Raw genomic sequence first — 27618 nt, 5'->3', positions numbered from 1 at the left:
GGGTATTTTGCTGCTGCTAGTTTTTAATTTAACTGACTACTCTTGCTCTCTTCGCTTCTATTTTTATCTGCTCATATGTTTGTAACTGTATATTTAGTTCGTTAGCCTGCTACATTGGGGCACTTACTTTGGCAAAGGAGGGCTTTCTCCAAGCATTCATGGAGTAGTCACAGATATCAAGCAGCTATTGTGTTTGCACAAATGGTTTGTTAACTTGTAGGTGTAAAAACAAAAGCAAGAAGAATTCATTAAGAAGTTAGCACTTGAGTTATATGTTTCCAATATGATGTAACGTAATTCAGTATAAACATATCCACTGTTTACTGGAATTTTAGAAACAGACATGTAAATGAAGACACAGAACTCCACAGTATTGTGGTGATTACTTTTGTTATCCCTTGTCCCAAAACAAATCCTAATAAAGTCTTACTTGTGTGTTACATTAAGAGAACAATGCACTTGGTGCAGTGGCACTGGTTTGGCTGATAGTATTCTCGTTTGGGGCTCTTTCCCAGGTCCTTGCAGCATCCAAGGTCAAAGAGTGAAGGTGTACCAGCCAGAGGAGGAAAACAGCTGGGTCTCTGCTGTTGTGAGCTGTCAAGATCCTATCACCTGTCTGATGGAGGTGGTTTTGACTGAGGTGTGAAGCTTTTCTTGTGGTTTCTTGATGCCTGATTTCCTTTCTTCATTTAGCTACTAACAGTTATTTACATGGTCTTAGTTATGTTGTGTGGACTGCGACATTTAATACAAACACACTCAGCATGAGCAGGACTCTGACAGTTTTCAGCATTTAGGCAAATTCTAGTCTTTTATAGTTGCAGCCAAGAAAAGCAGTCGGAGTGGAATATCCTAATGGTTAGGGAATGCATCATTTTCAAATACAAACATCACCACCTGCCTATCCACCCTCTTACATTTATTTCCAGTCCCCTAAGCTTACAGAGCCAGGCTCTTCTACAAGTCCTCCTTAAAGAGAAGATTGTGTTCCATATTTTGCCAAAATCATTTTTGCAACCATGAAAATGTATGTACTATTAAAATGGAGTAAGTTATGTAAAATTACTTCAGTTACATATATAAGATTGAAGATGATAAGGGATATGGAATGGGAGCACAGCTTGCAGGGAAAAGGCAGGTGAAGAGGGACATTGAAGAAGCTGCTTTTATGATCAGTATCTTACCAGTCTTTATGGTTGACTTTGTCTTCTCTCCCTCTCTCCCTTTGTTGACCACAAAAATCAGACTGGTGAAATCAAGTCAGTGGATCCCCGACTGATTCATGTAGTGATGGACACCTCTGCACTGAACGAGGTACACGTACTGTGTTGCACCAGCTCATTATATTAGCAATAATGTTTTAAAGATCTGATCTCAAAAACATATTATGACAGTTGTCTTAAATGTATCTATATTTTCATAGAGCTTTTAGTTTGACTTCCCAGTTAAGGCTGCAGTCCATTACAGACCTAAGCTGAGTAATTTCCATTGAATTCAAGGGACTTATGAATGAGCAGGTGTGCATACTATCGTGCTGTAAATCTTTTAGGTATCCTGGTCCCAAGCTGTATAGGGCATGTCAAGTACAAGTAGATAAATAGGTACCGCTCCAGTGAGAAGGTAAACGGCATTTCTGTGCGCTGCTCTGGTTCGCCAGAAGCGGCTTAGTTATGCTGGCCACATGACCCGGAAGCCAGTAAAGCGAGATGAGCGCCGCAACCCCAGAGTCGTCCGCCACTGGACCTAACGGTCAGGGGTCCCTTTACCTTTACCATCACCTTGCTCCTTGCCTAGTAGCTAATCGGCAACTAGTGCCAATTCAGCCCCAGTGAGCAGTCAAGTCACTACATTCTGCAGTAGCTGCAGCTTCTAGGCCAACCTTAGGAGCAGCCCTACCCAGAGTGCATAGCAGTAATAGAGGATGGCAGTGTGTGGGCTACAGTGATCATTGTATCCTGGTCCAGAAACAGCCATAGCTGTCTTACCAGCCAAAGCCGGCAAAAGGCATTCCTACTCAGTGAGGTCACCTGACTCTCTAGTGACAGAGATGGATCCAGGAGCACCCCAAGACTATGAACCTTCCTCTTAGAGTATACAGCTCCATCCAAAGCAGGCAGCTGATGAACTATCTGAATTTGGGAGCCACTCACTCATAGTGCCTCTGTCTTGCTTTGATTCATCTCATTTTGTTAGCCCTCATCCAGGCCACAACAAAGTCCAGGCAGTGGTCCAGAGCTCTTGCACAGCCTCTGCTGTTTCAGATGTTACAGAGAAATAGAACTATGTATCATTAGCATACTGGTGACACCTGACCCCTAAGCTCCTGATGTTTAAAGCAATGTATTAATTGTTTAATGGCCAGGCTTATTTAAAACCTTTGGCACTGGATAGATGAAGTTAATTATTTTGGCTTCCTCTTTGTAGTGATATGTGCTTTTATTTTTATAGGGAGCTTCTCTAAAGGCAGCGAAATCATCAAAAGGAAAAAAGAAGAGGGAAAGTGTGGAAGGGAAAGATGGGCGAAGGAGAAAAAATTCTTCTGATACTGGGTGTGATCATGCTATGAAGAAGCTAAAGGAGAGGGTTGAAGTGGATAGCAATGGGAATGATGGAGGTGAGGCAAATAGGGGAGCTTGGAAAGGAAGCAGCAGCAGTGACGTGACTCTGGATCCAAGGGCCAAGCAACTTCCTCCATTTGTCCCTCAAGTTAATCGCAGTATTCGTTTTGCCACATACACCAAGGAGAATGGCCGAACTCTTGTGGTCCAGGATGAACCAGTGGGTAGTGACCCACCTATGCCCTTTACTTCCTTGTCTTCAACTGCTTCCCAGGCACTGCTGAGTGGCAGTGGTAACCAAGAGATGGCAAAATCATTAGAGCAGGCCAGCCAAGTCCAGGTGGCTGCCCCTGCCATTATTGCTACAGCTGGGCCAACGCCAGCTACTGTGCGGATTCCAGATGTTGGCTTGTCAGCAACTACTGGACAAGAAAAACAGAAGGCAGGCCATTTGCCTGTTCAGGGAGAGGTAAGCCATTTACGGTCAGCATAGTAGTGATAATACATAGCAGAGAGAGCGAGAGAGAGAGAGAGCGCACTTTGCATACCTTGTCTTGCTATAACTCTTAGAATAGCTGTGTTAAGGATATGTACAGCTATACAGTTTGAGCATTATAGCAGACTTGAGATCTTTCCCTGTTACGATAGTGCAGCCTTCTAGCAGGATGTGGAATACTACGAATGCAGACTTGTGTTCTGATAGGGTCTTACGTTTTGTTCAGTGTACAGTGTGTTCCTTTCCACATTTATACCTTAGGAGAAGGGTGCTGGCTTTCATAGTAAAAAAACTGGAATTCAAAGCCTCTGGTTTAGTATATCTTTATTGTTCATAAGGAACACCCCCCCCCCCGAAAATGTGATTTATATAGCTATGGGGGGAAGCTCATGGGGAAAATATGGCAACTACACTTACAAGAGAGATCAGTGTGTTTATAATCTAATCTTCTACAGATAAGCAAAACAATCCTATTTGGTCAAGGGAGAGAGACTCAAAGGCAAACAAAGCACCAGATCCCAAGCCCTGCTGGGCTTTGCTGGAAAGGGGAAAGTGTCATTCCTTCTTTTTCCCTCCTCCACTAGAGGCTTTTTTTTTAATGGTTTTTCCTGCTATTGGGACTATTGGGAGGGAAAATAACTACGCTAGCTCCAGAGCTAATGTACTTGCTTCCTGTTTCAGGGGCACTTTGGGATCCAAAGCCTCCCCCAGTCCACCTGCAACACACTCTTCGAATACCCCCTTTTTGCTTTCTCTGCCATCAGAGCAAAAGCAAATGAGTGACAGCCATGGAATTTTCGACACTTGCAAGGCAGCCCCACCCATAGCTCTCCCTCTTCCTCACAGAAAGCAAGATCTGCAAAGTCCTGGGACACCTAGGGACCATAAATTGTAGCCTAGGGGGGAGCAGTCAGTAATTTTTTTAATACACGTTGCCATTTTAGAGTAACATTTTAGAAATTGAATTAAAAATATTAAATTTCATTTGTTTTTGTTTTCCATTATACCCATTCTTATTAGCATTTTGAAGCAAGGTTTGAAGAGATACAATAAACTTGTTTAAAAATTTGAAAGTTTAAGAATAGTCAGCCTAAATTAATTTGGGCAGCCTGCAAAATCTGGGCATTTTGTCTCATGCCTCAACTGTCGTTGCGCAACAAGTATATTTCTGATATAGGACAAGCTGCCAAGCGATGCTGCAAAGGCAGTATATTGGGGAAAATAAATCAGGCTTGGGGGAAGTGTTCTGTCCTCTCTTGGGAGAGGAGCACAACTGACTGATTTCCTGTTTTGTTTCAGATTTCCCCCAATTCAATGTTGGCTTCATCAGGGTTTGGAGTGGCACACTCAGCTGGTTCCCAACCTGTCGCATTTGACAGCGGGCGAAACCAATCCAATGGAGTAATAGCTCCAGAGACGAAGCCTGTTGGATTTCCATTTGGTAGTAGCACTGGTCATGAGGTCCAGAAAGACTCTGATTTATCAAATAACTTGTTTTTTCAGTGCATGTCCCAGAATCTTCCCTCCAGCAACTACTTCACAGCCTTGTCAGAGAACCTGGCTGAAGAGCCCGCTAGTCAGGACTTGTTAAAAAAAAATTCAGAGAGCTTGAGTGCGGACATCTGCAAAGGTAAAGCTCTTGCAGGAGAAGCTAAAGCTGGGACTCAATTGGGCAGTTCTGTGGACCGGAAACTGCCAACGGAATCTATGCCCACGCTTACTCCAGCTTTTCCCCGAAACATTATGAGTACTCGACCTCCAGAAAATCACGAGAATCTCTTTTTGCAACCCCCAAAACTCTCACGAGAGGAGCCCTCAAACCCTTTCTTGGCATTTTCAGAAAAATCAGAACTCAGTCCTTTCAGCAGCTTCGCCTCTTCATCTCAGCCAGGAGCAACTGCTACACCCGCTTCAGTTCTTGGTTCCAAGGCAGCTTCTGGCTGGCCAGATTTGCACACTGGAGCTGACTCTTTAGCTAAAAAGAAGAGCTTGTTTATAACGACTGATTCCTCCAAGATCCTGTCCAGTGCACCTACTTCAACTCGCTTTCCCGGTGTTCAGAGTTCATCTACTCTGGGGAATGGCCGTTCCACCTCACCTATCGGAAGCTTGACACAACCAATTGAAATGCCCACGCTCTCCTCCAGCCCAACAGAAGAAAAGCCATCTGTTGGGCCTGGGCAGCAGGACAATCCTCTTATGAAAACCTTTTCTAATGTGTTTGGCAGACATCCGCCTGGCTTTTTCTCTTCACAGGCAGAGCTGGCACTGGAGAACAAAAACCCCTTTGAAACTGTGAAAAGGTTCTCTCTAGATGAGCGGAGCATGCCGTCTAAGCAGGATTCTGATTCCAGTACCAATAGCGACCTCTCGGATATGAGTGATTCTGAGGAGCAGCTGCACACCAAAGCTTGTCTGAAGGGAATCCCAGAACATCTGATTGGGAAACTGGGTCCTAATGGCGAGCGGAATGCAGAACTACTAATGGGCAAAGGAAAAGGGAAACAAACCCCTAAGGGCAGGCCTCGCACAGCCCCCCTGAAAGGTGACAGCTTTAAAGGAAGGGTTATTTGAGGAAGGCTGAAGGAGGGCTGCTTTTTGTTCTGTACTTCCATATTTTCTGTGTGGTCAGCAGTGTGGTGTGTGCCCTTCTGTCAAATACGTCCTCTGTGCATGTAGCCAGAAGCAAGGCATCAGAAGAACACACCACCAACCTGAGATTCTTACATCTGTCTGCGTGTGCTTGCAGTTCATTTTTTGGGTGAAGGCATTATCTTGCACTCTTCACATTTTAGAAAAACGTTTACTCCCTTATTTTCAGGAAATTATAAATTGATACAATCTGGTTGCTGGCAGAAGTATATGTATGAACTGAATGTTAACTTAGAGAGGATTGCTTAGGGAGAACTGCAATGTATGTTATTGTACTACTGTGACTTGATGTTTCTGCATCTTGAAACCCCTAATTAATATTGATACTTTAGAGCAAGTTTAGGAACCCTTGGTATGAATACTTAAGTCCCATGCAGACCTTTTTTTATGGGAAAAGCCTAAATGAAAAGTGGGAGTGGGATCATGCCTGCTCCTGCTTTTGCCTGGCTGAAATTAGGAGTGATAGCCATCTTTACTCAGTTCAAATAGAGCCATTGAAAAATGTGGACTTAGAGTAGTCCCATTGAATCAATGGATAAGTTACTTGAATTTCACTTAACTGGATATTTTGCTGAAAGGCATGTAAATATGTAGGCCTGATCGAAGCAGTGTCTTTGATATGTAGAGATTATCTAGATCAGGATTGCATGCCCAGGCCCCTATGCTGATGCCCAGGTCACAAATGTCAAGTACAGACAAGTCCAGTCCTGCTCTCTATCAAACCTAACATCGGTACAGTGCAGCATTCTATAGGAGTCAGCATTAAATAAGTACTACTTGGAATTTGACGTCCTTTCCCTCTGTTGTTCAGTTGAATGCCTCTAATGGTTAACTTTGCTTCATAGTTGGCCAGTCTATACTGAAAGACATGAGTAAGGTGAGGAAGCTGAAGCAATCAGGGGAACCATTCCTCCAAGATGGCTCCTGCATCAATGTAGCCCCTCATCTGCACAAGTGCCGGGAGTGTCGGTTGGAACGCTACCGGAAGTTCAAGGAACAGGAGCAGGACGACTCTACTGTAGCCTGTCGCTTCTTCCACTTCCGCAGGTAATAAAGCTCCCTGAGCATGTCTTGTTGGTATACTGTGCTTGTTGCTGGTTAATGTGTCACTTGGCTTTAAAATATTTTAATGGCAAGATAATGCTAAGTAATTTCATCTCTTCAAAATTGTATTATCCTTGTTGCAATGACCGTTGCAATTCCTGCTGTAGCATCTGAGGGCTCCCTGCAATCATAGAACTTTCTGTTGAGCAGTGATCTCTGATCCCATCGGCGCTTTTGTCCACCTGGTGCTTTTTCTTAGAGTCATAGAATTGTAGAATTCAATCCCCTGCAATGCAGGAATCATAGCTAAATAATCCCTGGCAGACCTCTGTTTAAAAACCTCCAATGGAGAATCCACCACCTTCCAAGGCTGTCAGTTTCACACATCACCTGGAAACTGGCCTGTAAAATTGCACCAGAATAACAGAATGACCATTTAAAGCAAGATTTTAATATTTAAAAGCAAAAACAAAAATGGATTTTTAATTTGAATATGATTTTTAAAATATTTTTTAAAAAACATTTCAGGTACTGGTACATTGCACTTTTAAAAAACCTTTCATTCATATTTCACTATAAAATAATTTAAACAAACTTGTTGAATTTTACACTTAAAACCCAATCCAATGCTCTGTCAGGCATACAGAATTAAAACCTGCTTTTCTATAGCATAGAACAAACCATGAGATGAAATATTTTATTTTTGAGGTAAGCAAGCATTATACTATGGGTACTGCATTATTATGACAATTGAAAAATACTGAGTTCTTACCTGCTAATGTTGAACATATAGTGGTATCTAATAGGCCTCCACTGATAGGAGACTGTTTGATCTCATGTAGGTGTCCATCAGGGGAACAAGGAAGGGGGTGATTTTTTATTATCCCCCCTCCACTAGCTCTCTCCTGCACCACCCCCAATCTGTTCTGGAGGATGGAGAGTACCGGAGAAAGGGGAATTGCCTCCCTTCCGTTTCCCCTGACAGAAGTTCCTGCTGGATAGTGATGGGATACCAACTGGATACAATCCATAGTAATTACCCGCCCTTCCTTCTAAAATGTTCTGGAGATTTGGTCCATGGACCAACATACCCAGCTCTATTGAATTGTGTCTCTTGTGTTAACAGTTTTGCTTGCATGTGAGCTGAAATCCAAACGGAAACCTATTAATGACACAACATCCCCCTTTCTCTAAACTGATATAATTGTATGATGCAAAAGGCATGTTGGCTGCATGACCAGAGACTTTGAATTATTCCCATAGATCGTACTAAGTACTGTAGTGTTTAAACTACAAAATAAGATGTGTTGGTTATTATCGCAAACAATAGGTGCGTACTCTTATTCTGGAATGCTTGCATTTAGTTGGGTTGTATCCAGCTAAATTATGGCACATACAGAACAACTTCCACCCGTACTTTGGAGCTTCCCCCATCCTGCTGGAGCAGATCTGGGTGTGGAAGGAGGGAAGTGCTGTTGTGGTTGAGGAAGCTGTTCCAGGCATGCAATTATAAGTTGAATGCAGCACCATTATCTACATCCATATTTTTTCTTGGTGATTTAAGCTGCATATTAAAATCACCTTGATTTAAGAAATCCATTCTGAAAAATAGACATCTGTTTCATAAGAGATGGTTATATGCAGGCATTTTGGAAAACATATGAGTCTGGCCTCACAAAGCTTTAGCTTTTCATGAAAGATGTTAATTGTATAAGACACTAATATATATAAAAGACTAAGTTGCTTGGCAGGATGTCAGTGTTACAGAAATGTGGTTAAACTGGCTTGGAACTAGTTGAAGTGGCAAAAGATCATGGATTCATAAAACCCATGGTAATGCATACCTTGCTTTAAACCGTACTTCTCTGTACATGTGAGTGCATGTTGTGCTGTTGAGTATCTGTTAACTCATTTGTGATCTAATGAAGAAAAGCGTGGGGGAAATAGTAATTATTATTAAGAATTTTGCCTTCTAAAAATGGTGGTGTGCAAAATAAAGAAAATAGTTGATTATAATGTTTGTGCAACCTAAATAATATTGTGTCTTTTTGTTTTGTTTTTAAGAATCCCTCTGAGGCAGGGGGAAAGCATTGCTCAATAGCAAGATATCCGCTGTACACTTAGAAAGTCCCAAGTTAAATTTTCAATTAAGACTAGCCTAGATAATGTGTTCCTTTTGGGAGTGGGGACTGTTTAGGCAGAGTGAGTGAGGTGTTGACCAAGGCCTAACTATTTTAAGGTAGTTTATATGTTCTCTGAAAGAAATGGTGACAGTTTGTTTTGAAATGCAGAGTTCCCCACTTTGTAAGGAGTACTTGCTTCCAAGCCCACTGTCCATTTATTCCCTGCTCTTTAACCAGTTACTAAACCATAATACAATCTGTCATTTTAATCCCATTATTGCTTTGGTACTCAATAGTTTTTGGTGTAGGGCTTTATCAAAAGTTTCTTGAAAATGAGTGGAATTGGACGCATCCTGCCCCACGTGCTTATTGGCACTGTCAGATAACTCTAAAAGGTTAGTTAGCAGGGCCTAGTTTTGCAGAAGCCATGCTTGTTATTCAGGAAGACTTGCTCTTGTATATGTTTGGTAATTTTTATCTTTTAGAAATGCTGTCTACCAGTTTTTTTCAGAACAGATGTTAAGCCAACCAGCCTGTAATGATAGTTTCTAACAATGGTTTCTACAGCACTGTGTCTTCAGGAACAAATCTATCAATTGTACTAGTTCTAAAGAATAGCCATGGAGGAAACCTCCATTTCATTTGTGTTTTGAAGAGAAGATTATAGCTAATGTGCTCTTTTAACTAGCTCATAGTTTTGTTTCAGACTGATATTTACTCGGAAGGGTATACTACGAGTGGAGGGATTCTTGAACCCCCAACAGAGTGACACCGACGCTTTGAGCTTGTGGATCCCGTCTACTGCCCCTGCAGAGGGAATTGACCTGGAAACCTCCAAATACATCCTGGCCAATGTTGGAGACCAGTTTTGTCAGTTAGTTATGTCTGAGAAGGAGGCAATGATGATGGTGGAACCACACCGTAAGTTGGTGTTTTCTTTTTAATCCGTGTGTGTAATTGGAATTCGATTATTGAAGAAAAGATACCCAACCCATTACTCTATGGTTTACTCTGCAAGTATTTGGCCCATCTAGTCCAGCATCTTGTTCTTACATTAGCTAACCAGATGCCTGTTGGAAGCCCTCAAACAATACCTGAGTACAACAACACTTTCTCCACTTGTATGCAACTGGTATTCAAAGACATGTTTTCTCCAACGGTGGAGGTGGAACATAGCCTTCATGACTAGTTGCCACAGCTAGCCTTACCCTCCATGAATTTGACTAGTCCTCATTTAAAAACATCCAAGTTGGTGGCCATCGCTGCATCTTGGAAACACCCCCCTCCCCCCAATGTCTCCAGAACTATTGCATGAATTATTCTGAATCCAATACAGTAGATGTGTGATCCATGCATTCAAAGAGGCTTTTTCTTGAGTTTCTCAAACTCTTGTCTCTCAATATCACCATCACTTCTCTCTCTCAAACGCACATTTTCATTTTGAATTTGAACGACTTTTAAGAAATTATTGTAAAACCAAGAAATTGTTGTAAACCAACTTTATAGCATGGTTGTAATGTATAATCTGTTAACATGTGCCTCCTTGATTTTATTTATTTTAATAGAGAAAGTGGCCTGGAAGAGAGCTGTACGTGGAGTGAGGGAGATGTGTGATGTATGTGAAACAACACTGTTCAATATTCACTGGGTTTGTCGGAAATGTGGCTTTGGGGTGTGTCTGGACTGTTACCGTCTCAGAAAAAGCCGTCCACGCAGTGGTGAGTACTTGATATTTGTCCAAGAATGCTGTAAAGTTTAGATGGGCATTCTGCTTTTGATGGTAGGGTTGGGGAGGAGTTGTTCTGTGTGAAGGCTAAATGATCAGTTTGCTGTGTTGCTAGATAAGATAAAAGATTATATGGATTGAGAATAGTGGCCTAATTTCCTCTGTTGCTGCTGCTGCTGCTGCTGCTTCTGCTTCTTCATCCCCCTGCTTCCTCATGGCAGCATAATACAGAATTACCTTCTATGTTTAATTTAGCCATGCCTTCAAGAACAGGAATGGCATGTATAGGATCCTCATGTAGAAAGAGGACAGTTGGAATGAGGAAGAACTTAGGGAATCACAGGTAAAAATTCCTAACCTTGCACTAGGGATAGCTTACAGAATTCACCAATGCATTCTTAAGGAACTTTCAATGTGACACAGTTGACCTTTGGAGTAAAGCATGTCATCTAATTGCTAAAGTAGGCCTTAGTTATTTTCCAAGTGTCAGGTATTACCATTAAAAAAACCAAGGTTTGGGATATTACAGATCTATCAGCCAGGAGCTAAGAAGCTCTTGTATTGAAATAACTTTGGGTTCTCCTGTTTCATGTTTCTTTACCGGGTGAGCAAGGGGGAGGTGTGTGTGTGTGTCTCACCCAGCCTTCCTGGAGACAATTCTGAAAGAAAATAACTTCTGAGCAAGTTACAAAAGGCTTTATGGTTGTGATTCATATAATAATCCTTGGTCATGCATAATTTTGCAATACACTAGGTGTGCTTTTACTAGTAAAATTGAAGCCCTTGGTGTAGTAGTTTTTACTTCATTAGAGAATGCAAGCCTTTTCAGTGCTTTGAAACTAAAACAGGAACTGTGTGCTGACTTAGGACAGATGGGAACAAGGGCTTCTGTCTGATTTTTCTATTTTGTCCTGTGAGCTGTCCCAGCCTATCATGTCTTTTGTAAAGAGGAAAATGAATATAATGTTTGAGGCAGGATGTTCTATCTTTAAGAGGTAATGTGATAAACTACCAGAAAAGCAAGCACAAGGCTGCACAAATACACGTTATTGATACACATATAGATTACTGATACATTACTGAAAGGAGTTGGGAGTTTCAACAGAGCTTGGAAAAAACATCTTTCAGTGTGGAAATAGGGCAGAATATTGATTCTAGGTTTGTGTGTTCATGTTTTAATCTTGCATACCTAACGGTTGTTGTATTGACACACTTTCCATTAGCACAGCCTTCATTAGCCCTCCAGCTGTTTTGGACTGAAACTCTCATCCAGCTGTGACTGTCTGTGAAGGGTTGTAGTAGCACATTAAGCACCACAGCAGACGGCTGTTGCGTGTTTTGTTTGACTATGAAGAGAGTGCTCAGCAAAACCTGCTACCTTTGAATTTATTAGTTTGAAGCCATTGTAGTACTGGAACATGCAAGCAAGCATTTGGAAAGTTAAAAGATCTGATTGTCTTTCTATTTCAGAGACAGAGGAGATTGGTGATGAAGAGGTTTTTTCATGGTTGAAGTGTGCAAAGGGACAGTCGCATGAACCAGAGAATCTCATGCCAACACAGATAATCCCTGGCACAGGTGAATCTATTTTCCATGTCCTATCATGTCTCTCTTTGACAGATTTATCCTGCTTTTCAGCCACAAAGGTTCCCAGATCAGCTTGTAAATACCAATAATAAGATGGCCCCTGTTCTCACGCATGCAATCTAAAAGACATGGGGAAAGGGAGGGAGGAGGAGAAAAGCAACCTTGGGCATGAGTTCATAGTAACAAATTTATCACAATCAGAAGGAATGGAGAACAGTTTGATGACAGGAGCAAAAAGTTGCTGCTCTCTTAGCTGAGCCAGTGGCATGGCTCTGCTTCCCTCATCTCCTCTCTGCTACAACAGTTGGTAGAAGCAGTGGCCTAATGGTGCTGGCTTCTCAGCTGAACTTTATAGGATCCTGATTCCCTTAATTCCCTCTCTTACAGCTTGAGGTAATGACTGTTGCCAGGTCCTTGTTAGGTCGTGGTTCGTTTTTGCCATCAGATCCAGCCAGGTGGATTCATTATTTGAATACATTTTTGTAACAAAAGTGCATCTGCAGTTGCCGAGTTCTCATCGCTTACAAGGATGCTTATTAGGTTGTTAAAGCTACTTGAGGCAGTTGTTAAAAGAGAGTGTCCTAACAATTAGTGCCCTTAATAGTATTGTCACAACAAAGATAATGATTTTTATGCAGGCAGAGGGTCTCCCTTCCCAGCCTAAAAGCCATACACATAAACATAGGTTCATGCTTGTAAAAGCCTAGAAGATCTACCATTTCAGGTGTAAGCAGGAAGATTCTGGTCCTTGAATTTTAAGACTTTCAGATATTGTTACAAAATTTGATACCGTTTCTCACTTTTCAGCACTGTATAGTATTGGAGACATGGTTCATGCAGCCCGTGGCAAATGGGGAATTAAAGCCAACTGCCCCTGTATTAATCGGCAGAATAAATCTGTGCTGCGACCTGCCGTCACCAATGGAATTTCACAGGTATGTGAACTTCTATTATGGCCAAAATCTGTTATGTGATCCTGATAGAAATTGTCCACTTCCTCTAGGGCAGTGTTTCCCAACCTTGTGCCTCCAGCTGTTTTCGGACTACAATTCCCATCATTCCTGACCACTGGTCTTGCTAGCTAGGGATGATGGGAGTTGTAGTCCCAAAACATCTGGAGGCACAAGGTTGGGAAACACTGCTCTAGGGAGATCAGGGCTGTTGTTTTTAAAAAGAGTTGTTGGTATTTTGTGTGTTGGAATATTTATTTGCTATTGCTTTATGCAGTTTGAAGTGCCATGTTAATGAAAGTGCAGATTATAAAGAAACAGCCATTATGAAAGATGTGGTATTTCATACTCATTTTGCCTTTTTAGATGGCCCCAGATAGTGTGTCTACCAGTGGAATATTTATTTTTTTCTGAGTTTGGAATGTACACAACCTGTTAGCGTCAAATGTTTTTGTTTGTTTTTGAAATTTGAGAGAATAATAATGTACCCTGGTCTCCTTATCCAATATACATGTATTGGCTTGTATCCAGAATAAGCTCGTGTAATGGGCTCATGGAAGCTAAGTCCCCCACCCCACTATTCCCCAATGTTCTACCAAAGGTTAGGGAGACCCTTCTGAACTGGGAGGAAGATTGACTCCCTCAAAATATTTTGAGTTTATCTCATGCTTGTGTCTAGTCTTAATATTGCTAGCTTTTTTAAAACTTTACATTTGTCTCTAAACAACAAGAAATACTTAAGTTTCAGTTACCACATTTTGACTTCCCCGTTTGTGATCCTCTGTTTCAGCAGCTGCCCAGTATGAATCCTAGTGTATCCACACCTGCAAATGAAAGCGCTTTCTCCAGTGGCACAGGGACAACAGAAGGAGGGCAGACGGACACTAACGTTATTCCTAAGTCTGAAGCTACGGAGGACAAAGCTGAGGAGCCTATAAAGACAGAGGCTCAAGGAACCAGTAACAGTGGGGAGACAAAACCTAACAAGTCACTATGTCCGGAAACAAGTCCCTCTTCAGCACTGCATTGGCTTGCAGATTTAGCAACACAAAAGGCAAAAGAAGAAACAAAAGGTAAGTTCTTGGGGAGCTGAAGATTTTTGCTAGAGAGCTGATTATCACCCTGGAGAGAGAGGGATGTTTTTGAAGATGAGAATTTAGAAGACAGAAAAAACCAGGGTCACTCTAAGATGGCTGCTTTTTGCATGTCAACACACATTGGTTTAATACTCTTGATGTTCCACACTGCGGCTTCTCTCTTTCCTAACCCAAATAGCAAACAGACAGTTCCATGAAGTTTCGAGCATGCTGAGGGATTAATTTGGGTACTTAGCTATTCATGGATTGTTGCTTTTTTACATCTATTGTAATTTCACAAGTGTTGACATTATTTATTTGATGTGAGGGGAATCATATCACACGGAATTCCATGCCTGTCTGAAAATTTGGTAACTATCCGAACAGTAGTATTGCACCTGCATTTCCCACAGAATTGTAAAGTTGGAAGGGCACCACAGGGCAATCTAGTCTAACCCCCTGCAATGCAGGAATCTTTTGCCCAACATGGGGTCCGAACCCACAACCTTGAGATTAAGAGTCTAGGTTATTCTGGACTGACCTATCTGTTTTGGCCTTGTAAAACTGATGCATACTGTAATTACTTGGTTTTGACCATTTCTTAGGCCATCTTAGTACGTCTTAAACTGGTGAAGCACTTGTGTAAAGGTGGGGTTTGGGTTTTATTTTGCTTGGATTTCATACTGAGACTTCCTTACTGCATTTTTTTCTCATGTGTTTAATGATCAAATGTATGAGTGCCTGGTATCTGGACAGTTACTAGAATTTTTTTGTAGATCTTCTGGAAGATTTGTGTCCTAACAAATTTAAACTAATGCCGGCTGGAGCATAGCTAAACCTTTGAAGGTCACATATAAAACATTGACATAAAGACATTCCGTTCCATGGTGATGGAAAAAGCAGTCATAAAGTCTCTTGCTTATGACTACAAGAATTGTATCTACAATTGAAGAATGTCCAAAGATACACATTAATATTTATGTAATCTTTTATTTTCTCCTTCCTCTCATGCTTGCTATCTTTTTCCAATTGCAACTTCTATTTTGGCTTGCTTTTTTGTACTCATAAACATTGTAGTGGTGGTTATGATAAGTTGGAGATTATGAAATCTCTTGTTCATAGCCTCACTTCCCTCCTCTGTGATTGTCAAAACATTTACATTGACATGTTATTTGGGGGGGGGGGAGAGAGATACGTCTTCTTATGGTGCCTTTTTTGCTTTTTTACAGAAGCCGGATCACTGAGGTCAGTGCTCAATAAAGAATCTCAATCACCTTTTGGATTGGATTCCTTCAACACCAATGCAAAGGCCTCCCCTTTAACTCCAAAGCTTTTTAATAGTCTCTTATTGGGCCCAGTTGCCTCAAGCAACAAGACAGAAGGTTCCAGTCTTCGTGATTTGCTTAACTCTGGGCCTGGAAAGCTGCCTCAGGCTTCACTTGATACAGGCATCCCTTTTCCTCCTGTCTTTTCTGGAGCTTCCACTGTAAGTAATACTATTTTTGTTTAGAGGTATACTGTAGATAGTTGCTTCTTTAAAGTGGTATGATCTCTTTCTTCAGTAGGAAAACCTATGCTGAACTTTTCAAAATAAGATTTATTTAGGCGTCTTATTGTTTGTCCACTGGCCCAAAGGTGGGTTTGTGGGAGTGGTTTGGTTCAAGTATACCAAATCAAGATTTCAAAAATGCCAGAGTGATCAATTCTGGTACTTTATTATAAGAAGGAAATGTAGACTTACAGTGCAGCCTTTACAGACCCAGTGAGAGGTTGTCATGAGTAGTCCGCACCCAAGCAAACATTTATATATTCTTTATTCACCAGCAGCATGTGTCACTTTGGCCAAGACTTCCCATCATTTGGTGTGAGCAGCATAAGTGGCAAATATCCAAATCATACAGATAGTTCCCCTTTCTGGCCCCAAGCCCACAGATGAACAAGCCAATTAGCTTCTATCAAAGCAAGTGAATATAAACATATATGAGCTCATTGTTACAACAACTACCAATTAATTGTGGGGTTATCTTGACTACCAAAATGGTGTTTGCAGAGCTTCTGGAACAGTTCCCCTTTGGTTCAACACATTGTTACCCTTTCTTTGGCATTGTTTTAGCCACTTTAGTGTGCTAACTTTTCTAGAAAGTGTTTAGTTGGTTGAAAGATCAGAATCTGTGGCACAGGCAGTATATTCTAATTCTTTACCCAAGACTTGGGTTGCTATGTGGATTTGTGTCTTCTAGGGTGCTAAGAATAAGGCCAGCTTGCCAAATTTCCTTGATCATATTATTGCCTCAGTGGTGGAAAATAAGAAGACATCTGATGCTGCCAAGCGAGCAAGCAACGTGGCTGATACTCAGAAAGAAGTGAAAGAGATGGTAATGGGATTAAATGTGCTGGACCCACACACTTCCCATTCTTGGCTCTGTGACGGAAGGCTTTTGTGTCTCCATGACCCCAGCAATAAAAACAACTGGAAGATCTTCAGGGAGTGTTGGAAACAGGGCCAGGTAAATAAAAAGTTTGGGTGGACATCCTCCCTCGCTGTGGCAAGATTTTCATTGTACTTAAAACAAACTAGCAACTATTTAATGATAATTATGCTGGTGCAGACTTTGTTAGTTGTTTAAGGTTGAAGGAAAAAACACAGTTACCGGCACTCGTCTATGTGTGATACAAGCACAAAAAATCATATCTGGAACAGGACGTGGTACCCTGAGAACCTTGGGATTCAGTAAATTACAGTTTATGGATGGGAAATTGGGCTAGATAGAATATGGATAATGCCTGATGAACATTCAGAACTTGGCTGGGTTGACCAAGATTTCCAGCAGCCAGAAGCTTAGAATTCAGTGCTTCTGTTAAAAAGGTAAATATATTGGGTATTATCAAAAGATGGTCATCAGCCCATAGATTTCAATTTGTATAAAATTAGAATAGCTTTCCTTAGCACAGAAGTTGGACTTTGATTTTTTAATACATATATAAATTTATGAAACTTACCAAAATATCAGAAATGTTGACACTATAAGGTGTTACCTACTTAATTTGAATTTACATTATTTAATTGTTCTTTTCTATATTGTATTAATATATACCGGTACAAGATGACTCATAAATCTGATATCTTAGCAACCAGAGCATCTCTTTTATTACCTCTGTTATTACCTCTATTTTGTGTTTCATACAATCAGTAAGTGACTTCCTTAGTTGCTTCTGTTTCTGTTGGTGCCTGTAATTATTTTTGTTGCTATTAAAATGTCTACTAATTCTGAACGCTCCCTCCTTAAAGGAGTTATGACAGCCAAGTAAAATACACAGAGCATTAGTAGAGAATATACAGTGGTACCTCGACTTATGAACGACTCGACAACCGAATTTTTCAACATCCGAAAGAAAACCACAGTGGTTTTAGATAGGTTTTAGATAGGGATTTTTCGACTTACGAATTTTTAGATAGGGTTGCTTCGACTTATGAATTTTTCCATTTCCAATGCATCCCTATGGGAAATCACGTTTGCAATGGCATTTTTTGACTTACAAATTTTTCAACCTACGAAGGTGCCTTCGGAACGGATTAAATTCGTAAGTTGAGGCACCACTGTATGTTCATTTTGTTTATCTGAGTTGCAGCCTTCCTGCAGGAATTGTTGTTTTTCTTCTTAAACAAGACCATCATTTAGGAATCCATTTTTTTAAAACAACATTTCCAACATTTCTATCTCTTACATTTTCAGACCAGAAAATCTTGCTAACGGTTAATACTGGAAACATAGTGGTTCCTTATTTTCATTTTGTCTGGCTATATTTTTTATGAAAGATTATAAATTAGTAAATAAAAAAAATAAAATGCCTTCTGCAAATTGTCATTTTGGAATAATACCTCCTCTTTCTTTTCACAGCCTGTTTTAGTTTCTGGTGTTCATAAGAAGCTGAAGCCTGAACTCTGGAAACCAGAGGCCTTTAGTCAAGAATTTGGAGATCAGGATGTAGATCTGGTCAATTGTAGGAACTGCGCCATAATCTCAGATGTGAAAGTGCGTGACTTCTGGGATGGCTTTGAGGTCATTTCTAGTAAGTGCCACCTGATTCTGTTGATATTACTTGTGAAAAGTTATCTATCACATCAGTGTAGTCTCTGCCCCAGCTTATGACACTATTAATGTCATAGCTGAACAGGAGATTTAAACCCAGATCTCTCTGGTTTGCTATGTCACCCCTGCCATACATTATGGATTTAGGTTTCATTCTTCCCTCCCCTACTCCCAAAAAATCCTGTAGATTTCATAGGAAAAGCAAACTAATAGTGATAGAACAACATACAAGTCTAGTAAAACTATTTCTTTTCAGAGCGTCTGAGATCTGATGACGGACAGCCTATGGTACTGAAGTTAAAGGACTGGCCTCCGGGAGAAGATTTTAGAGACATGATGCCGACAAGGTTACTCTGATTCTGGGCCTCTTGTGAGAATTGTTGGTGTTCTAGCAATGTATTCTTACCTATGGCAGTGTCTAACATGGTACTTGCCCTTTTCAGGTTTGAGGACCTAATGGAGAACCTTCCTCTCCCAGAGTACACTAAGAGGGATGGAAGACTGAATCTGGCATCAAGGTTGCCAAGCTACTTCGTACGACCCGATCTGGGTCCCAAAATGTACAACGCATATGGTATGTAGACCAGGAGAGCATAGTTTTGTCCCTACTCATAGTTTGTGTCTTAGGAAAGTATATGGACTGAGAAGTAAATGAGTTGGATGGATTATTAGCTATGTTAGTCATAAAATTAATTTGTTTCCTTTAAATCTGTTTGCTTCTAAATATTAAAAGTATAATGTCATTAGAAATAGAAGATAATTTGGTAATTGTAGACTAAATGGAATCAGACAATGTTGTCAGAATCAGAGAACTTTGTAAAATGAAATGATGCTGTGCAAATCAGGTAAGAACTCAAGAACCCATGCCCATCAAACTGAAGAGCAGATGAGTTTTTACACTAGTTTACGCGTCCATATCATAGCTGTCAAGTTTTCCCTTTTCTCGCGAGGAAGCCTATTCAGCATAAGGAAATTTCCCTTTAAAAAAGGGAGAACTTGACAGCTATGGTCCATATTCAATTGCATCCACGTGTTCATAACCTCTTATGGTAGTAAAAGGACTGTTTTCGTCTGCTCATTCCAACGAGAGAAGCCCCCTAAGACTCACTGTTATCAGTTTGGAAGATATTTTTCAGATAAAATCACTCACATCTGCTGCAGCTTGGATTCCAGCGTTGGTACAGATTTGGGTATGGGATTCAGAAGCATCTGCCTGTCCAGTTTTGATGAGCAGGTTTCAGCTACTATTTCCCAAACAAATGGGTGTGATTCTTAGGAGAAGAATCCTCAACTCTTGTCCATCTTGGCTGGTAAATCTGCCTGGCCCAAGTTCAATAAGCTTTTGCTAGCTGTGGTAAATAGATCACAGAAGAAGGGGCTATTTCCTTAAGGAGCTAAAGGAAACGTCAATCGTCAACTCTGGAAACATGTTTTGATGCCCCCTTGTTCTGTTGGCTTGGGAAAACCTGGTGTTTCGGAACAGACTTTGTTATTGGCTGAAGGTGATTAGCCTGGATTTTCCTTTCTGCTGGTGTTTCTAGGACACCTATTAAGAGCTGAGTCCTTAGTGATTTTTCTGTGTGCATTTTATTTTTATCAGGTTGTGTGCCACTTCGAGTGTGGTAGTGGCTGTGATAAAAAATATTCAATAAAATGCATTTGTTGATTTGAAGCAGTGGACCATATCATCTGTTTGTACTAAGTGCTGCAATTACAAAGTGATAGGGAGTTTGTACCTAAAGTCTGGCTCCTTTTATAGTTAAGCATATGCATAGCAGGTGCCCTCACGATGCCCTCCAGATGTTGCTGGACTACATCTCCCCTCATCCTTGACATTTGACCTTGATGTCTGGGACTGGTGGGAGTTAAGAGTCCAATAACATCTGGAGGACATCATGTCGGCTACCCTTGATATCTAATCAGCAGAGAGCAAGTATCTCTGCTGCTGTTCACATTGTCATGTCTACTAGCTGAATATTCTCTATGTGGTGATAAATGTTTGAATGTAGCATAATAAAAAGCATACCCATAACAAGTAGGTTCAAGCTTGCTTTCATCATCTCTCTTCTTTGCTGCTTTTTCGTAGGACTGATAACGGCAGAAGACAGAAGAGTTGGTACAACCAATCTGCATTTGGATGTGTCAGATGCCGTTAACGTCATGGTGTACGTTGGAATTCCCATTGGGGAAGGTTCTCATGATGATGGTAAACTTCCAAGATGATTTTTTTCAAGGATAAACTTAACTTCTGAATCTCCCCCTAGATATGCAAAATATTACCTATATTAGGCCTGCACCATTTAATTTCTTTTTGTTTTGATTTCTTCTCTGTTCTTGTGTTGCTCTTTGCACATTGGTAATACATATGAACAAAGATAATCAGAGGACATAAAAGCCAGTTCAGTTGCAAACTAGAATGCCTAGTCATGTGAATTTACTCATGAGTAGATGTATCAGTTTCTCTTCAAATAAGATTGTGTATGATACCTGTCCAATAATCATGCGGAACATTATAATAAGCAGAGTACTGCTTTGAGGCATTAACTCTGCCAGGATGACACTTGGATGTGGAGTCCTGATTGAAAGTATCACCTGTGCACAAATGCAAATGTCACCAGTTTGATGCGTTTCTTAGGGTCTATATTTGTGATATATTGATGGTGCAAACATAATATTTGATTTCTAGGCATACATAACCACCCTTGCAGGCTTGAACTGATGTGCTCTTGACAAAGGGAACAAATTTAGTGCTTTCTCCAGAATATTACTAAAGATAATATGATTTGGTCCTTTCAAATTTCCTAGCTGTCCTGTAACATTAAGTAGGATAACTTTTCTTAGATGTTAAAGTTGGTTTACAGTAATTTCTTATGGCTGTTGTTTAGTGCTTCCTTGAATTCATTTGATTGTTAAACATTGCACTAGAAAGCCATGCAACTTACTGATGTGAATTTCAGAGGTGCTGAAAACGATTGATGAGGGAGATGCTGATGATGTTACAAAACAGCGAATCCATGAAGCAAAGGAGAAGCCTGGGGCACTATGGCACATTTATGCTGCTAAGGATGCTGAGAAGATCAGGGAACTTCTTCGCAAGGTGTGATAGTTGGATGTTTGAGGAGTTTAATATTTCATACAGTATTCTATACTTTCTGATAAAACTTGTGTCCCAATATTTTTATTGGACTGCCCTAAAAACCTTGTCGAAGAGTGGAGTATTATTATTAATAATAATAATAATAATAATATATTATTATTATTTATACCCCGCCCATCTGGCTGGGTTCCCCCAGCCACTCTGGGCGGCTTCCAACAAAACATTAAAATACAGAAATCCATCAAACATTAAAAGCTTCCCTAAACAGGGCTGCCTTGAGATGCCTTCTAAAGGTCTGGTAATTGTTGTTCTCTTGCCCTAAATAGTCTCTGAATGGACTTGGGTAGCTGTAATATCTGCTGTGAGATTTGGATTTTTTCCTGTCATACCTGCTATTGCCTCAAAGCCCACCTTAGGCAAAGCTAAGAATTTCATCATAAAGTAACTTGCGATTGTTTGCTGAATACAGATTAAAAAGAAATCTGCAAGTAGGCAGAATTAAACTCTGATACGTTTGTATTAGGTTGGTGAAGAACAAGGACAAGAAAATCCTCCAGATCATGACCCAATCCATGACCAAAGCTGGTACCTGGACCAGACCCTCCGTAAGCGTCTGTATGAGGAGTATGGAGTACAAGGCTGGGCAATAGTGCAGTTCCTGGGAGATGCTGTATTTATTCCTGCAGGGGCCCCTCACCAGGTGAGTGTGGAGTGCTAGGGCCCGAAAGAGTAGGGTAAAAACTTAAAAGCATAGAACAAGTTGTTCATGGAGCATTCCAAAAAGAGCACAACTTTAGAATGTGTCGGGTAATAGAATTTTCAGAAACACTGTACAATTGGTTAGGTTGGTTTTCCTGAGCTTTTTCTGGTTTTTTTTGGGGGGGGACAGATTTAGAGTACTGAAAACCTGCTGACTGCTTGGTGAAATTCCAGAAGCTGAAATAAGGACTGAGAGAACTCTAGTTCTCAGAAGTGTCAAGTTTCAGTACCTTACTATAGCGTTCCATGTCTACTATTCCTGAGCCTCAAGCTCCATATTTTTTTCTCTCATAAATTTCTTCCAGTTCTTGAAAGGGTTGGGAGAGGTACATATTCCTTGAATACTGGAAACTTGAATAAATAATTAAAAGTAAAATATCAGCATATGTGCTTAGCATGTTTACTTTAGTGTAAATTCACTTTCTGGGATTCTTAGGTGAAGCAATAAAATGCTTATTGTACTTTCTGGGTGCAGCTGGTTATTTGAGTCTAGCAAGGATTCAATAAGTTTGTAGTGGCTAGCACCCAGGTGTGAACCAATAATTTGTTTTCAAACTAAAACTGTTCCCTCATTCCAGCTCTGGATCTTGTCTGCTTACTGCAGTTGTCTCCTTTTATTACTCTTATACCAGGATTGGGGTACCTGTGGTGCTCTGAATATTGTTCAGTCCTATCAGCTCCACCCAGCATGACCAATGATCACGAATTATTGGAGTTGTAGTCCACAAACACATGGAGAGCTGTGGGTTCCTCATTCCTGTTTATACCACTAAACTGGAGTATTCTGTGAGCAGAAGAACAGGATATAAATAATAATTCAAACTTTACAGTGCAATTCTCCTTGCGAATTTTATCATGCACATCATAAAGCATAGGCATATGCTAAAGTGGTGATAATTACTTCTGCATGATTGCCAGTTGTTTGAGGAGGAGGTTAAGCAGCAGGTGTCAACTTTGTTAGGCCTAATATCCCAAGATATGCAAAGGCCTTCTGCTCTCACACATAGCCTCCTTTTCCCTTCAGTTTGCAGAACACAGCAATTAAACTCAGAAATCCACAGTTAACTAGAGTTTGCTGTTCATCTGAACTTGGAAACTGACTCTTGCAAGGTGGCCCCACTAAATTATTCCTGTTTCCCTATCTTTCTCTCATTCACTCCCCACCAAATCCTATGCTAGTCCAGTGAGTGAGTCTGTCTTCAGGAGCAGCTTATGGAGGAGCAGTGGGCCTTGGGAGTGGGAAGCCATAAAGCCCTGTTCCAAGAGTCCTTCTCTGGATTGAACCCTGTGCCTACCAGTTTCAGAACATGGCAGGATTTTAAGCCACTATTTGAATATCTGTTTCTCCTGAAGCTGGTAACCATAGTTTCTTGGTTTGGATGAAAAAGGAAGTTGGTTAGTTGGAGACTTGCAAGTTGGAGATTGCAGAATGTCATAATGAGAGGAATGAGGAGGAGTGCATGCATGGGCAGAAGGTTTCTGTGCATCCTGACTTATTTAGCTGAGAGATGATTGCCTGAGCATGGTCATCTCACCAATTGGTCATCATTCAAGGGACAGTGAGAAATTGTTTTTCCAGAGTGATCCGTCCCACTCCTTACTTTTCTTACCCAACACAGTTTTTTTTAGTTATTCCTACTGTATCTTTATTGTGAAGCACTGTTTTTCTCCACTCTTGCTTTCTTCGTTTTCTTAATCTTTGTTATTACTGCCATCTTGGTCTTCCTTTAAAAGTATTAACTGAAGCCTCATCATTTAAAAAAATATAGAATGACTCTAGAAAAAATAATCACACATTTCCCACACAATCTGGCCTATATTGATGAAAAACTGTTATTTGACTCACAGTGCAAAAGTCATCATTTGAATGGAAGGCAGTTTGGAAATCTTACATTGAACATCTGGTCTCTTTCTGCCTGTTAGATGTGGGTCAGGAACACATTGAAAAAGCATTTACCAATCTTATTTATACTGCAGAAAGCAATATTTTGAATATACATTGGATTGTTGAGTTTTGACATTTATCTAGCATCCGGTTCTGCTGCTTATTTTTTCAGGTTCATAATCTGTATAGCTGCATTAAAGTAGCAGAAGATTTTGTATCTCCAGAACATGTGAAACACTGCTTCCGCCTAACCCAGGAGTTCAGGCACCTGTCTAACACTCACACAAACCATGAAGATAAGCTGCAGGTAAGCATCTGTTTTCATGGAACAACCTCTAAAGCATGTATCAGATTTGGCAGGAAGTATTTGCAAAACTGCATAGTGTTAAATTTGACTAAAGTTATAAGCTAGGGCTGCCATACATATTTGGGGGGGGGGGCAGATTGGCACATGGGAGGGAATTTCCGAAAGGTGATACTTTGTCCTGGATCTTAGGCAAGTCAATAGAAAAATCATGGGGTTTTTGGCATATATATATTTTTTAAAAAGGTCAATGAACTTGGGTTTTGTTTACTGTCTGAAATATGGCAACCCTGTGTTAGCTGAATGAATTCTTATAAAGTGGGTTGAATCTAAAGAAGGGCAAGAAGAACTCCACTCATACACTGGGGCTTTCCTGTTTCCTTTTCACTGTAGCGTCCTGCACTTTCAAAAGACTCCTCTGGATGCTCTGGAATGGCTTGCAGTAGGTCATAAGGAGGGCTGCCTTGTGGGGGTGCTTTTCCACTAACACATTATACTTTTGGATACAAGGCAACTTAAACCAGTATCATAGGCTTAGCCTGTTGCTAAGAAAAGATCATCATGTTAGATGTGTACATGTTTTGCCAAAAAAGCAGGGGAGAGCAATTAAGGGTTCTCCTGACTTTGGTTTGAGAGTAGGGAGATCAGCATTCATGTTGGAATGTAATATTTTATTGGATGCTTTTCAATTTTGATCCAGTATCCTTGTAAGAAGTATTAGCAGCTCAGACACCTTCCCATATTTACCTGTACACATTCATTTGTGAATACAGCGAATTAATAATTGAGAAACTCTGGCATGTCTTGCATAGTAGATGGAAACGATTGTTCAGAGTTTTGATTTTCAATGTCTTCATTTTCTTCTGTTTGTAGGTGAAGAACATTATCTACCATGCAGTGAAAGATGCTGTTGGCACACTAAAGGCTCACGAGTCCAAACTGGCTAGGTCATAGGAACTGGTGATTCCAAACACACACACCCCTGGAGTCATTTTTTTGCTCACAGTATAGAAGGGGAACACACATACCTGCCTGTGCAGGAGCCAGAGGCTTCTCGTTAAGAGATGCCAGGGCATTCATTACACTCTCCAGCCACCGTCTTCTATGCTGCCTCAATACTAAGGAAACTAAAGGAAGGTCACTATAACATGCAAAATTTCCCGCCTAATGAAAGGTGCTGTGTCCCTTTCCTGTGGCCTTTTGCAAATTTAAATTGTATGGAAACCATGTGGTGTTCCTGCCTATTATGAATAGAACGTGTGAACCTTTTTCATGCCTAGTTAGTCTTTCCAAGAAGTTAGAAAGAATGATGTGAAGATGGACATTCTCTTGCAGTCTTAAGTAGCTAGCTTTGAAAGAGTGCGATCACCAGGAGCCCAGCTGCTGAAGCAGGTCCTCCTGAGTCTGACACAGGCCATGGAAAGAAATATGTTCTTCATGCTCCCTTTTAAGAGTTCACTACACACTGTAGAAACGCAGAATCGCAGAGAGAAACCACTTTTTCCCTGATGGCTCCAGGATTTAAAAATGTGTATTTAGTGAAAAACTAGGTTTGTAGTGAAACAGTATTTCATGAAAGTAGATATTTTTAGAATTTGAAATACCACAACTGTTCCTGGGTTACAAGGAAAGGCACATTGTGTTTAGTCTTCCTTTCAGTAAAACCTTTCAAGAAATGATTCTTAGAAATAAATCCAGAATAGCACAATTGGCCAGAGGAGAGCTAAAAGAAATTGACTTCCAACACCAGTTTCCACAAATACAAGGGGGGAAAATAACTCTTATGTTTTGGAGATGTTGTACATCTCTCCCTAAACTGGCAAACCAGGCAATAGTTCACCAGTTGTCAGTTCTAGATTGGGACTTATACTTCCCAGACCTAATTTTCAATATCAGCTTTGTCCAGAAATATTTTCAGTAAAATGTTCCTGCTTGATAGAGTTGTATTCAGAATTGTCACCATTGAACTGATGGATTCCATTGTTTGACTGTACATTGGGACTATATCTACCTTCTATCCAGCTGTACTGTAGTGCCACCTGCAGGCCTGTTAATATGTTCACGGTTATTTCATTTTTTAAAAAATAAAAGTCATTTACTGTAGAATCTTCTTTAAACCTACACTGAATCTGTGCAAGAGGAATTGTGGGTGGGGCTAAAGAAGTGCCTTTGCTTCTGAGCTCCCACTCTTCTCCCATAACTCTTGAGAGCTGCATTCATGCATATTTCTCAGAGGCAACTTCAAGGTTTGCTGCACCATTTCCCTTCAGTACCTAGTAATAATGACCCTTTTTTCCAGGAGGCAGCAAAACTGCAACATTGTTTCAGCAGTGAACCAGTCAAGCAATCCCAGGTGTATTTTATTTCTCTTATAGGTATGACGTGGTCAAACTTGACCCATGAAGCACTCTGGCATAACACAGACTCCACTCCCCAATTCAGAACATGCTAAACCCTGTAAGAGTTACTATGGGAGACCAAAAATGTCATAGTTGTAGTCACTTAGAAGAAACCAAGATGTAGCAAACATTGTGTTTTCCCATCTATACCACGCAAACTGGGATAAAGTCTCTGTGTGTGCTTACTCTCAGCAATTTATCTGAATTGCAAAGCCCCTTCAAAAAGCCTGTAGTTTTCCCTTCACCCACCAGCAAAATGTTCCTCATCCATTTATAGCTATACTGTAATTTTGTTGGCAATCTCACTTGAAATCTGCCTCATGCAACCAATATTGGATAGCCAGGTTTGGGCAGCTGGAGCTTACTTGGGCTCCCATGCTTTTGGAGCTGCGTTGGTGCAAGGCCAGAATCAGTGCCATGACATGCACCTCTGGTCACATCTCTCCGCATCTGTTGGGTGACTGAGGGATAAAATAGCCACCCCCAGAGATCTGTTCCCTCATTTCTGCATGCATACTCCCCAACAATTCTAGTTCATCAGCACTGACCATAGGACAGCAGCTGAAATTCCTCAATATATATTCAAATCTAGACTGTCAACATGGTCTCATCATTAGAACATAAGAGGCCTGCTGAATCAGACCCAAGGCCTGTCTTGCCCTGCATTCTGTGGCCAACCTGGCCTATGGGAAGCCCACAAGCAGGGCATGAGCAAAACCACACACTCAAGACTCGTGATCCTCAGCAACTGGTATTCAGACATAACATGTCTGTGATAGTTGAAGTTAATATAGCCATCATGACTAGTAGCAATTGGTTTGTCTCTTTTGCCCAACATTACTTTACTGGTTTAGGTGGGTGACATTAATGG

General features: G+C 40.7%; 1 protein-coding gene across 4 annotated transcripts in view; it reads left to right on the top strand.

The window, feature by feature from the left end:
* Positions 1-26454, top strand: part of KDM3B (lysine demethylase 3B) — a 35316-nt gene extending 8862 nt beyond the window's left edge. For 2 of the 4 annotated variants that reach the window (XM_060271571.1, XM_035105906.2), the window contains exons 5-24: positions 516-640; positions 1246-1314; positions 2449-3027; positions 4354-5599; positions 6552-6753; positions 9580-9794; positions 10439-10591; positions 12070-12177; positions 12994-13121; positions 13930-14209; positions 15442-15698; positions 16453-16719; positions 18112-18283; positions 18560-18650; positions 18747-18877; positions 20390-20509; positions 21261-21400; positions 21924-22100; positions 24217-24351; positions 25222-26454. In XM_060271571.1, coding sequence (XP_060127554.1) covers positions 516-640; positions 1246-1314; positions 2449-3027; positions 4354-5599; positions 6552-6753; positions 9580-9794; positions 10439-10591; positions 12070-12177; positions 12994-13121; positions 13930-14209; positions 15442-15698; positions 16453-16719; positions 18112-18283; positions 18560-18650; positions 18747-18877; positions 20390-20509; positions 21261-21400; positions 21924-22100; positions 24217-24351; positions 25222-25302 — 4676 coding nt within the window. In that variant the 3' untranslated portion in view covers positions 25303-26454. Of the gene's footprint in view, positions 1-515; positions 641-1245; positions 1315-2448; positions 3028-4353; positions 5600-6551; positions 6754-9579; positions 9795-10438; positions 10592-12069; positions 12178-12993; positions 13122-13926; positions 14210-15441; positions 15699-16452; positions 16720-18111; positions 18284-18559; positions 18651-18746; positions 18878-20389; positions 20510-21260; positions 21401-21923; positions 22101-24216; positions 24352-25221 lie in introns of all 4 variants that reach the window. The other 2 variants (XM_035105905.2, XM_035105904.2) reach the window with 1 other exon arrangement.
* The last annotated feature ends 1164 nt before the right edge of the window (positions 26455-27618 follow it).

The sequence above is a fragment of the Zootoca vivipara genome, chromosome 2 (assembly GCF_963506605.1).
Source record: "Zootoca vivipara chromosome 2, rZooViv1.1, whole genome shotgun sequence".
NCBI classification, from domain to species: Eukaryota; Metazoa; Chordata; class Lepidosauria; order Squamata; family Lacertidae; genus Zootoca; species Zootoca vivipara.
The sequence above is the reverse complement of the archived record's forward strand: the minus strand, read 5'-3'. Positions and strand labels throughout refer to the sequence as shown.